The following is a 13830-nucleotide window of genomic DNA, read 5'->3' on the forward strand; positions in this document are numbered from 1 at the left end:
AACGAATCAACATGACTCCACATGCCCGACCTATATATTCACGAGAAAATCACTATCACCACAAATTTAGTTTTTATAAAAACTGACATTATTTATGAACGAAATTTCACTGGTATTTTTTTCCTTCTAAACAAAAGAAAGACTATATAAGTTTAAAAAGATGATGCAGATTCAAAACTGAAAATACTAAAACTAACACAATAACCTAAGAAAAACCATTCAAGCTTTAAAAGATAATGCTCCCGAGAATCCAGACTCGAAAGTTGAATAAGTTAACAAAACAGCCCGGCAGGTCGTTATCCAGGTACAACGGCTCTCAGAAACCATTAAGAACTCCTCACCCTGCTCGGTAAGTTCAAGAATCAAGTCTCGTCAATGCTCACCTACAATGCATGGACTACGTGAGCTATGGCCAAGTAAATAAAAATCATGCATGCTATGAATTTGATATGAAATATCTTATAAAATGCATATCAAAAAATAAAAATACCATATCCAAAAATAAAATATCTCACTCAAAATTCATTTACTTTCGTGGGCTCTTGACCCACCCACCATGCACCGAACTGAGCTTTGCACAGTATCAATAAGCAAAAAAGATTGACCCCGTCAATGAACCAACCTCCCGTGACCACCAAAGACACCTTATCAACCCCTGAAGGTTAACCGAGAAGTCTCCCACCAACAACATCAATCATAAGAAGAGTAACTGTCAATGACTCATCCCCTCGTGATTACCAAAGATACATCCATAACAACCCCTGTAATCCTCCCAAGAGTAGTATCTCACCAACACCACCCAACATATCACATAAGCCTACCTCATATACTTCGGTGCCCTAGTAGTGGCCAACAAAATATTCTCTTCTCCCAAAATCAGTTCGTGCATGCAATATCTCATATATATGTTCATATATTATGCATGCACGTGCAAGTGCAAATGGATAACAATTTGTATGCATTATATACACCAAGTAGTGCATAATACATGTAATGGCACTCATTCAAGCATCCATATCACAATTAATATTACAAGAAATAATATGATCATGCATCGTAGTTGCAGATGGATTTTTTCTTACCTGGTCTCCTTACTCTATGTTAATTAGATATTACGTCTCAATTGTAGAGGTGGCACAATCTTATTTTGTTGCATGATTACCAGATCAAACTACTTTGCTATCAAGATTCACTCTGTGACGTCAAATAATAAAATGTTTATCAACCATCCGCGGTTTCACGATGCTCATTAGCTTAATTCAATCAGTAATATTTGTTGATCGTGCTATATTAAAATAGTTCTGAATTCCCGACTTTCTTTATTCCATTTACATATCGAATACTCATCAACTTTAACAACTCATATATTGATAATTGGAAATCTGAACTAATTTGAAATCGAGGTTTAGTTAGAGTAACATGATACTTATTCTTTTATACAATCTTCCTCAAAAATTACATTTACATTCGCTAGCCATTCCTTTCTCAATAAAATGCTATTAGAGTTGAGTCCTTGTTTAGCTTCCAATAACAAGAAACCATATTTAGATCAATATAGGGGAATTTCCCAGGGTATTCTGTAACTAGTTTAATTCTTTGATGACATAAATACAAAATATTCCTTAGATGTTTATCTGGTTATTGCTTGTAAATCCACGTGTTTATCTTTTGAAATCCTTTATTTGAAACTCAAAAAATTCAGTGCGAGATTCAAAACACTTCCCTAACCATATCAGTCACTACCGAACACCATTCGGCATAGACTACTAATTTGTTATAACCTCATTTTCTTCCTCGATTATTCCCTCCCGTATTACATATTTCCTTCGATCTAAAATGAACAAAATCAGCTCAAGGTTCAATTCCAAATATGATATAATGTTTAAAATTCAAAATAAATTCAGAACTAGTAGGAAATACGTAAGTAGTTCCGATCCTTACATTAAAACCAAACATGGGCACAATCAAATATTTATGTCATCGTTTCAAGTTCCATCATCAACCGACTAACTCAGGAGATGTTCATTTTATGGAGGTTAGGAATAGTTCAATTCCATTTAAACATTAAATTATCTTAATGAATCATCCATCCTGGGTTAATAGTATAATATAAAAGAGGAGATTAGTAAATTGAGCCCTAGAGAGAATTTTTCAGAAATGCTCTCTCCCTCGTCTGATAATCAATCCATCGTTCATATCCTTTCTCCAATCACTACCCATTGATCTTCAACGACGACGACCGCACCTGAAACTCCGGCCGGCACCAACAGCCGGACGCCGGAAATCGACTTTCAATCTCAAAAAGAATCGTCTTCTTCGAGCTGGAGTTTTCTACTGATGCTTTGCTTCGGATAACTGTCCAGTTTCGTTTTAGTCCATCTCCGGCGACAATCATCCTCTGTCTTCGTCGCCGGTAATCACCAACATATCTGTGAGGGTTCGCATTCTTTAAGCCTGTCTTCAACATTTGTTGTTTGGTTCCTGTTCAACGCCTACACTCTTCTTCTTCTATCATCGGCGAAATTCCTCTCCGCTTGTAGCGTACGTTGCTCACGATTGGCAACGGATTATTCTTGCCCACTGAATCTTTTCTGCTTAGTTATGTACGCAAGGAATAATAGGAAACTTTAGAAATTGTCACCTGAAACTAGGTCAGTAGCTTGGGACGAAACGATCAAGATTGAATACAAAGTGTTCACACTGAGGTTGGGAAATGGAGGTCGGTCGATATGGTGGTCCGAAAGAACCAGGAATTCGAGCTACATGATGGATCTTGATTGTGAGGAGGCACGCTGGATCAGCCTAAGGTTCAAGGACTACATAAATTCACCTTATTCAGGTTCGGACTTTCATCGATATAGAGGCAGGAAAGCTGTCTTCACAATTCAGAGATTTGCGAACACGCGTGGACGATTTCTTGAGATGTCCAAATATAACAAACAGGGCAGAAAACAAACCACCATTGTGCCTAGCGGCTTCAATTCAGAGGGGTGGAAAAACATATCGATCGCCTTTGGAAAGCTGATGTCAGGGCAAAATCAGAGGAGGATATCACAGCATACCCTTAACCACGGAGTAAACTCAGATGAAGTCCAATAGAATACATCAGGATGAGAGGAAATTTGAGATGAATCAAAACCGAGGGATGTCGAAAATTACGGAGCATGGTGACAAGCTATGTTTAGAAAAGAAGTGGCATGAAGCACTCATTGTCACCAAAGGTAGGGCGAACATCTCTTGGGAGATAATTGAAGGTTCTCTTGGGAACTCTACAAACAGGAAGGTTGAACTTTTCCCGTTTCAAGCTAACAAAGCATTATGGTGGCCTTCGAATGCGGCTGAATTTTCATTCTACCAAAATCTGAAACGAGGATTCTTCGAAAATGACATGACTTTGGACTTTGAGGGGTGGACACAAGATATTAATACGTTGGATATGGTAGAGAATTGTTGTAACAGCTGGATCAGGATTTGTGGCTTACCTTGGAATTTATGGTCGCAGGCTACCTTCAAAATTATTGGCGATCGTTGCGGGGGTCTAATAGCGCTGATACATTACATTTCCGAGATCTTGGAGCAGCTAAGATCAAGGTGAAGGGCACCGAAGGAGGGTTCATTCAAACTAGGATGCAGATTCCATTGGAAGGGGGAAATAGAGAAATTAGAATTCGGGTAGAATCATTCGATCCTAAAGCTTATGAGCAGTATGAACGATAAAGTTACGCTCAAGTCGTAGTGAATGGAAATAGAACTTTGGCAGGGTAGAGCAACAACAACATTTACAGGAAACAAACAGGGGAGGAGGAATCCAACAGTAGGCCTATCAAATGAAAGAAAGATTCGGGAGCAATATCAGCTCAAGAAACTAGCACAAAAGATTTGAGAATAGGATTTGGATTGGGTCACAAGGGGGAGAAGATGGAAGATAAGTAGGAGCTTATGAGGTCGAAGGCACAACATAATATTTCAGAAAGGAAGAGTCAGACATCGGCACAACCAGTGGGGGGAAAGGTTTTAAAGATATCGAGGAAAGTTGTTCCAAAAGATGCCACAAAATTCAGAAGTTCTTCAATCGATTCCATGAATAATAAACACGCCGAGGAGCAAAACAGCAGGGTGGGTGATGCAGGCAATAACAAAAAACTGCCTAAGTATGGGAAAACATACTGCAGAAGACTCTAGGGAGTTGATGTTGAGGACAATGCCGAAGGCGGCGAAGGCAGGATCCCAAAATATGCCTCCTTAAAAGGGGGAATTGTAGGAATCTAGGGATTCTTCACTTGGACTGACAGAATTGAGATCGAGTTCGATGATTCACAAGATGACTTGCTAGAGGTGGACATTGATTCCTCGGAGTCTAATAGTCAGTTATCTCTCCAATCAGAAGATTCTGCACCAGTTGAAGAAGACATAGTAGCAATGGAGGGATGTTCTCACAATTGAAGGGGCTACCGAATATCACAGGGCCATTCCAACTAGAAAATGAAAAACCTAACGTGGGACAGGTACTAAATGGCATTCAATCTTCCATTCTAACCATTCTTTCACGCTTCATTCTATTTTACCGGCGTCGTTTTCAGTCCTGGTTGTGTCTAATGGTCTATTAGGAGGTGGGATAGCGAGGGTTGATGAAAAGTCGAGTTCCGAGAGAGAGATTTCAAAAGGGGCTGAGGTGGTGGATAATATGTGTGATACGAGGGAGGTGGCGGGAGCTTGTACAGATTGTAAATGTGGGAAAGGGGCTAAGAAATCGACCGGTCTCTTAAGCAGAGAACTTTACAGATTAAAGTGTGGTATCAACAACGAGCGAGGATCCACGTCGAAGGGTTCCAATGCATTGTCATGAAAATTTGCTCTTGGAATATTAGAGGAGGAGGGGCAGCAAGAAGGAGACAACTAGTTCAGACAGTCATACATAACGAAAAACCGGACATAGTGGTGCTTTTGGAAACCAAACGAGAACAAGTGGACAAACGGTTCGTTGCAAGTGTATGGAAGTCAAGATTTGTTGATTGGGTTTGCCTACCGTCGGTTGGAAGATCTGGGGGTATTCTGGTGATGTGGGATCCCAAAGTGGTGGTAGTCAATAATAATTTGATTGGGGAATTTTCGGTGTCAATTGAAATTCCTTGGAATGAAGATATCAAATGGTGGTTTTCGGCAATTTACGGACCGTTTAAGCTAAGAGAGAGAGAGCTATTTTGGGATGAATTAGCTGGATTGAACTCGATATGTGGGGATAAGTGGTGCCTCGGAGGTGACTTTAATGTGGACAGAAATATAGGAGAAAAAATGAATAGTCAAACAAACACCACGAGCATGTCCTGTTTTGATTGTTTGATAAGCGAGTTGGAGCTTCATGACCCGCCTCTTTTGAATGCCAGGTACACGTGGTCGAATTTTAGGGCTGAACCGATTTGTTGTCATCTAGACAGATTTCTCGTTTCCGGGGGTTGGAGGGACATATTCCCCACACTCAGACAAACGATACTACCCAAATTACTTCGGGCCACTGCCTTGTGATGCTTGATACCGCTAAGTTCAAGTGGGGTCCCGCTCCGTTCAAATTTGAGAATGTTTGGATGACACATCGTAAGTTCAAAGATTTAGTTCGAACATGGTGGAACAACGGGGGTATTCAGGGGTGGGAAGGATATAATAAGTTGGAGATGACCGGTAAGATTAATCAATTGGATGTGGACATAATCAGTTGGAGATGAGGTATCCAAAAGGAACAGATTGACCAGTAAGATTAATCAGTTGGATGAGATAGAGGCCGGTGGTGGTTGGTCGGAAGAGCTACATGAGGAAAGAACGGAAGTAAGGTGCGAGTTGGAAAGTGTGTCACTTAGAAAATTCCAAATAGAAAGTCAAAAAGCTAAAGTCAAATGGCGCAAGGAAGGGGACCAGAACTCTAAATTCTTCCACTCGTTACTCAACAACAGAAGGAACAGAGCATTGATAGATAAAGTGTAGTTGGAGGATGGGTCCGTGGTTACTGAGGAGAGAGTGATTGAAGAGAAAATTATTAGCTTCTATGGAATTTCTATAGGAAATCGGACGGGGAAGGGGAGGTCTTAATGGTCTGGAATGGAGTCCTTTAGAGAGTATTGCTGCGGAGGAGTTGGAGACACCATTCGTCGAGGAAGAGATTAAAAATCCGGTGTTTGATAGCGATGGATCCAAAGCCCCAGGGTCGAACGGTTTCACACTGGCCTTCTTTCAAATTATTGGGATACAGTCAAAGCGGATTTAATAAGGTGTTTGCTGAATTTTTTGATGATGGCATTGTTAATGGAATCACAAACAAAACCTACATTTGCCTCATTCCAAAGAAAAATGAAGCGAGTAAGATCAATGACTTCAGACCAATTAGTTTGATAACGAGCTTGTATAAGATATTGGCTAAGGTCTTGACATGTAGATTGAAGAAAGTCTTGAGTAACAAAATTGCGGAAAACCAGTGTGCTTTTATTAAAGAAAGACAAATTATGGACAGTTGCGTTATTGCGAATGAGATTGTGGAAGAATATCGACGTAAGAAAAAGAAAGGTTGCGTGCTTAAAGTTGACTTGGAAAAGGCGTACGATAACGTCGAGTGGAGATTTCTAGACTTTGTGTTACGCAAGAAAGGATTCGGTGATAGATGGAGGAGGTGGATTAGGGGGTGTGTTTCTAATGTTTCTTTTTCAGTCTTTATTAATGAAAGGCCGTGTGGGAAAATCTGAGGTGAGAGAGGATTAAGACAAGGGGACCCATTATCTCCGTTTTTTTTTAACCTCGTTGTCGATGGTTTGGGGCGGATGGTAGACAAGGCCGAAAAAATTGAAATTTCGCATATTAATTTGCAGATGAAACCTTGTTCTTCGCAAACTCACAGAGGCATGTGTTGTCAATAGTGGATATACTCAAATTGTTCGGTACCAATTCAGGGTTGAAAATTAATCTGGAAAAATGTGTTGTGTTGGGATTGAATTTTTCAGAAGAGGAAGTCGATGAACTGGCATCAACAATTGGGTGCAAGAAAAAAAAGTGGCCGATTAAGTATCTTGAGGTACCTTTGGGAGGTAATCCAACAGACTCGGACTTCTGGGAACCTGTGATATCTAAAATGTCCAAAAAATTAGCGAGTTGGAAAAGTCATTTCTCTCGAAGGGGGTCGACTGACTTTGATAAAGGCTGTTCTAAGCGCGATGCCATCTTACTTCATGTCTCTCTTTAAAGTGCAAATTGGGGTGGCAAAAAGAATGGAAAAATTGATGAGGGACTTTTTATGGGACGGAGCAGAAAGTGAGAAGCAGTGTCACAGAGGAGGACTGAGATTAGGGAATATTTGCTTGAGGAACAAGGCTCTTCCTGGAAAATGGTGGTGGAGATGTTCAGTGGAAAGAGAGACGTTGTGGAAAAAAGTAATTAAGAGCATTTATGGTCTTCAAGACAATCAGTGGGACATGGGGTTGGCGGGGAATTCGACATTCAGAAGCCCTTGGAAATTTATCTCTCGTTCTTACCCGACTTTTTAACAATTGATTAGGGAGGTGAGCAAATAGGGTAATATCATTCGTTTTTGGGAGGATGTTTGGGAGGGGGCGTCGTTAAAAGAAAGTTTTCCATCTATGTTTCAGATATGCACTTTAACCAACAAACCTATCCCTAACTTCCTAGACGTTGTCGATAGCAGAGTCAATTCTTCAGTCATTTGGGATGTAAGGTCTAGAAGAGATCTTAATGAGGTTGAGGTCGGAGAGTTCACTAATCTTTTAGGGGTCTTAGAGGCATTCAAGTTAGGTGTCGAGGATTTTAGAGTTAAGTTGGGGGATTCCTCCAGGTTGTTTTATGTTCGATCGTTTTACAACTCTTTCTTCCCGATCTCAAATTTCCCTTATTCTCCTATTTTCACAATATCTGGAAAGTACCCGTCCCGCAAAAGGTTCAAGTTTTCTCGTGGATCGTGGCCTTGGGGAAAACTGCCCACATGCGACTCGGTGCAAAGAAGGTGGTCGGCCTGCGCTTTATGCCTGCAATGGTGTTGTTTATGCCAAAAGCAAGAGGAGAATCAGGATCATCTACTGGTGTATTGCTTTCTCGAGTACTATTTGGATGAAAGTCTTAAAAGAGTTGGTTTTTCAGTGGCCATTACCGAAGAAGGCACGAGACCTATTCATTTTGGAGTCAGGGTGTCCCACAGCGAAAAGATTCTCGAGCTTCTGGTATATGACAACTCATTGCATATTTTGGTCGATATGGACAGAATATTCGAAGATGTGTCGGAGTCCGTGAACAAAGTCTAGGAGAAAATAAAATTCAGAGTGGCCAATTGGACGACTGAGTTGCTAGAGTATAACCCCTTATGTATCTCAAACATAGTTAGAGATTGGAAACTTGTATGGTCATGATGATAGTGTGACAGTGACACATCGAGTTCTCTTGTAACGCTTTTTGCGGATTACTCATCCGCGTTTATTGTAAAACTTTCTACTGTTATAATAAAGCTTAGTTTTCTATCAAAAACAAAACAGTATAATATAAACATGAAAGAGACGGTAAGGAAACCATAGGAAAATTCTATTATTTCACAGTTATCAATCTAATATTTATTAGTCTTGATAGAAGTCACACAATTGCTTTATTAGTCTTCATAGAAGTCACACAATTGCTTATCTATCATATACTTAAAAATCTGGTACTGACTTGTGAATTAAGAAACAGTAGAAACGAGAAAATTCTTTGGGCTGTGTCTGATTGCTTTAGCATCACAATAACATAATATATTTACAGCCACAATAATAGGATACAACATATAAACCAAAAACAACACAAGTATACATATTTTGCTCCAGCCCAAATAATTTTTTTTTCATACTTGACTTAGGAATTAGGAATAATTAAGTGATACTTTCAATTTTTTTGAAATGACATACGGTATTTTAGCGCTTGAAATTTTAACCATTAATCATTATGTGAGAAATCTAAATGATATATAAAACTTGACTTCCGCTAGCCAGATCTTTGATATCAGGTCATGAAAGGTTTATGATACACTCGTTTTTTACTAAGAAAATAATGACAGATTAATCATATAAGTGCTACCCTTTTTATTCTAAATTTTAACTTTTATCTTCAATTGATGATTGATCAGATGAAGTTCCCAAAAGAAAACAAGAACTAAATGTAAGTTGCACATAAAATTCAATGAAGCACTTGAAAAGCATAAAATGTGAAGTGGTGTTTTCATTCTTTCAATCTTGTTTTCCTTCTCCGTTATACACACACACACACACACACATAATTTTTATATGTTGTCACCTATGTGAACATCGTTGAGCTGACATTCACATATTAGATGTACAATTTTTGATATGTTTCATCACATCCAATAGGTGATGTCACATCAGCGATGCTTACATAAGCGGACACAATGGATGAACAATATATCAAATCTATATGTATGTGTGTGTGTGAAAATAACCCAGTGTATGATTGAAATTAAGGTAGCATTAGTATTATAAGATTCATTGGCTACTAAACAAAATTGCTCAACAACAGCTTTCAACAAAGAAATTAAAACCGAGCCCAACCAGCAAGAATAGAAATAAAAAGAACCCAGAAAATATATAATCCCTACCTCGAAATTCTTAAATGAGAGTCACAAAGGGAACAAGAAGGAACCTGCACGAAAAATTAACAGGTTTAATTAACAAAATTGAAGCCAATTTGTCAATCAAGACAATTAAATTTTGAGTATTTAAAATACCCAAGTGAACCATGAAATGAACATTTAAATTGTAAAATCAATTCAACAAAAGTATTCCCAATATCTGGTTCTACACCATATATACTACCAACACCTCAATAAGGTAGTTTCAATTTTGCCCCTATATTTTGGGTTTAAAACTTATAATTTTATAAAAACCAAATTAATCAACCAAAAATTTGCCAGAGGAAAGGAAGAACAATCTTACCTTGAGAACTGCCACCGACCAGCGACTCTCGAATGGCAACGGAATCATCGAAAATGGCATAAAAATCTATCTGTTTTTTTATAAGACTATTTGGACGAAACCTACTCGTTTTCCATTCTCTTTTGTTATCTTATTACCGTTGTTTGTTCCCTTCCTTTACTTCTTCTAATTAACGACCCATCTAATATTTACACAATGCCAGAGTATGTGTACTTGTAATCATTTCAAGTTAAACACTAAAAAGAAAATAAATTCAAAGAGAACAAATTTAAGAAAATATATTCTCTAATGCCAACCAATCATATTAGTTCTCATATTTGTTCATACTACTTTTATGGAATTCTCTAAATTAATCATCAGACTCAAGGCATCACAATGTAATTAGATAAAATTATCTATGGAAAATTTCGGCTATTACACTGAATGGTTTCTATCTTACCTCGTAAATAGCATCAGTCCTCGTAACAATGATCTGCTTGAAAGTGAGAAACTAGATTCTGCAGAAAATTCAATGGAATTTAACTTAGAAACTGAGACTGGGCACCTCTGGTTGTGTCCAGATTCACTCTAAAGAAAAGCCATTCATGACTATGAACTGGTCATGGATCTATCCTGAAAAACAGCACCAGTTAGATTCTCCATGGATGAGGAAAAGCCATGATCTAGGATATTTAATGAAGGAAGATCGAATCTAAAGAAAAAGTAATTATTCCAGAGAGGAAGAGGATTAGCACACAGGAAGAAACAAGGAAGCCGAAATAGTTAGTAAAAAACTTTAAGGCAATCCTGTAAAGGACGTATTGAATTTGGTAACATTCAAATGGGACTACATGAGAACAGAGCTTATATTTCTATGGTACAGTATCAATAATTATCTTCGAGAGTAAATGTTCCACTTACTAATTTGAGGTTGTTGTCCACATATTATATGACAGGTAGCGTCTCAATTACTTTCGGCTGAAATAATATCAATCAAATGTATCAAGATACGTATATATGCCCATGTTACATGTAATATAACATATGTTTCAGGATAAGGCTAGCTATGACAAAAAGAGAAGAGGACTGGATCCAAAGTAATCCAACCTTGACAACTAGTCAGCTTCCAGCAAGATTACTATGAAGAGTCAGAAGGTAGAGTCATCATCAAAGTTCTTCATCTTCAGGTCTGTAAAAAGCTGTATCATCTCATGTACGAGACCCGCGAATTAGACCTCAAAATTTCTTCTCTGATGCTTGGTGATATCTCCACATCATCACGTCTCATTCACAACATTTTGCTTCCTTCTAGCAAGGTGATGCAAAATCAGTGATACCTCTGAGGTCACTTCACGAGTTGAATAGCGTGAAAATATGGTCATGTAAATTAAAGCTACATCCTGCTCTGTGCCAATCAATTTGGGAGGAATTATGCTCCTCCATTCTTTAGACTTACCCTCCAAACAAATACCATATAACAAGGCAGCCAAAGTCACTGAATCTAGAGGAAAGCCTTTAAGCCGCATCTTATCCGTCAACTGCAGTGCAGTTCCAAGCATTCTGCGCAAGCAAAGGCAAGTAATGATCGAAATATATGCACCAGAGATAGGGTGCAAGCCATCAGACATCATTGCTCCAAAAACATCAAGAAGCATAGGCATATGAAGATCAGATTCACTGTCTGTCCTTGAAATGACAGAAGCTGAGTTATTTGATAATCCGTTAATTAAATAATGAAATGTGACATCATTGGGAGCACACTTGCTGGCCAGCATCCTTTCAAAAATCAATGCTGCTTTCACAAGATCCCCCTTTTTGCAAAGGCTACCTATGAGTATAGTGTATGTCACAACATTAGGTGTCATTCCATTCGATTCCATTGTCTTAAAAATCTTTTCAGCTCCTGTAAAATCTCCATTCTGGCAAAACCCACTGAGAAGAGAGGTATAAATTACAACATTAGGTGCAACATTTCGTTTTAGCATCAGGCTAAACATCGATAATGCACTACAAAATTTATTTTGCTTAATGTATCCATCAATAATCGTAGAGTAAGTAAATTCATCAGGCTTGATGTTTCTATAAGTCATTCTACTCATACAAAGGACTGCATCTTTCATCATCCCAAATTTGCAATAGCCTTTAAGCATAGCATTGTACCCCACAAGCCCAGGGTCCATACCCTTATTGATAATGTCATCAAAAAGTTTCTTTGCATCGTCAAAATTACCACCCCTTATAAATCCATCAAGTAAAGTGGCATAGACATATGCATCAGGTGATATATTGTGGTTGAGCATCTCTACAGAAAGCTGCTTTGCATCTGCAAATCTACCTTTTCTACAAAGTCCATTGATCAAGACATTATAAATGCATGCATCAGGAGGTACTTCCTTTTCTATCATCTTGTTTCGAATAGTTAATGCAGCATCTATCTCTCCAGCAACAACTAGGCCATGTATAAGACTTCCATAAGTTATCAAATCAGGTTTATGTCCATATTCTGTCATCTTAATGACAAGACTGGAGGCCTGGTCAAAATCTCCTTTCTTGCAGTGGGCATGTATGAGAGGCGTAAAGCTTAGCTTATTTGGAATCAATCCCCTCTTAAGTATCTCTTCTAAAAGCATCTCAGCATCCTGAACCTTCCCATCCTTACATGCATTAGAGATCAAAGAATTATAAGTCACAATGTCCAACTTGCAGCCAAGCTCAATCATTTTTCTAGCAATTTCCAATGCTCCTCCAATGAAACCACATTTATACTTAGCGTCTAGAATATTATTGTATACTTGAACATTAACTTCCATGCCCCTCAACTCCATATGTTTCAAGATACGATCGACCTTCTCAAAATTTCCTTGTTTGCATAAGCCATATACGATGGCCCCATAAGTCTCTTCTGTTGGCAAGAAACCCTTTCTTTTCAAGTCCTCCAGAAGCCCATAGGCTCTCTTAACATCACCTCTCTTGCAATATCCATCAATGAGAGTATTATAAAACACAATGTTTGGTATGCAATTCTTCCCCCACCTTTTCTCAATCAACTTTAGACCTTCCTCAACCTTTCCTTCTTTACACAATCCTTTAACTATAATACAAACACTATAATTGTCAAGACAACAATTTTCACCACGGCAATCTCTCTCGACCATCTCATTATATACACGCCAAGCACCTTCAATGTTTCCATCCTTTACGAGCACATTAAGCAAAGAATTACAAGCCAACACGTGAGGCAGCACATTATAAGTTTTCAATACAAAGGAATACAACTCGAGAGCTTTTGAAACTAAACCAGAATCAGCACGGGCACGGATGACGAAGTCCAATGCCTCGTGAGTTGGTAATTTTTCTTCACAGTTCAAACATTCCAATAACACGTTGTCTATTTCAAGAAACGCTTTTGATCGGGCTAAAAGCTTCAAAAGCGAAGAATAAGCAAACCCATCAAGGGAACAACTGTTTAGGGAAACAAAACCAAAGAATTTCAGAGCCAATTCACAATCACGAATTTTATCAAACACTGCGTGGGCAACTTCAGAGGGAGCAATCTCCTCTTCAAAGAATCGATCCTGGAGAGTTTCTTCCCACTGTTTCTCTTCAGTCTTGAGTATCTCACAGATTTCATTTACGAATGCCTTGACGTGGGGTACCAGAATCCTCGTGGTTGGTTTAAAATTGTGCTGAGAATGGTGCAAGGGCTTGATTTGACGGAGAAGAGATTTAGACATGTGACGAAATAAGCTTTTGGGGGAGCGGTCTGAATAATTTAAATTAAATTGAATATTTAAAACAAATGCAAACTAAATTAAAAAAAAATATTGGTAATTTTGTTTCAAAAATAAAAAGAGAAAAATATGTCCAAAATTTTTTTTCAATAAAAAAT

At 38.4% G+C, this 13830-nt stretch overlaps 1 protein-coding gene across 5 annotated transcripts; it reads right to left on the reverse strand.

Moving 5' to 3' along the window:
• Window positions 1–121: 121 nt before the first annotated feature.
• Window positions 122–13771, reverse strand: LOC142546748 (uncharacterized). 5 transcript variants are annotated; one of them, XM_075654635.1, is made up of 6 exons: window positions 11049–13771; window positions 10863–10919; window positions 10402–10574; window positions 9626–9669; window positions 516–1194; window positions 122–383 (listed from the first exon to the last, which is right to left on the reverse strand). In XM_075654635.1, exon 1 carries the CDS (start codon window positions 13673–13675, stop codon window positions 11219–11221), a length of 2457 nt encoding a protein of 818 aa, XP_075510750.1. In that variant the 5' UTR covers window positions 13676–13771; the 3' UTR covers window positions 122–383; window positions 516–1194; window positions 9626–9669; window positions 10402–10574; window positions 10863–10919; window positions 11049–11218. The 5 variants fall into 5 exon arrangements, with proteins under 5 accessions (XP_075510750.1, XP_075510759.1, XP_075510775.1 ...); XM_075654644.1 differs by lacking the exon at window positions 516–1194; XM_075654660.1 differs by lacking the exons at window positions 516–1194; window positions 9626–9669 and having other exon boundaries at window positions 10402–10459.
• Window positions 13772–13830: the final 59 nt, after the last annotated feature.

This window comes from Primulina tabacum, chromosome 1 (genome assembly GCF_025594145.1).
Source record: "Primulina tabacum isolate GXHZ01 chromosome 1, ASM2559414v2, whole genome shotgun sequence".
NCBI lineage: Eukaryota > Viridiplantae > Streptophyta > Magnoliopsida > Lamiales > Gesneriaceae > Primulina > Primulina tabacum.

Coding starts and splice junctions, on each gene's coding strand:
- LOC142546748 (XM_075654660.1), bottom strand. CDS start 13,675: ATGTCTAAATCTCTTCTCCGTCAAATCAAGCCCTTGCACCATTCTCAG.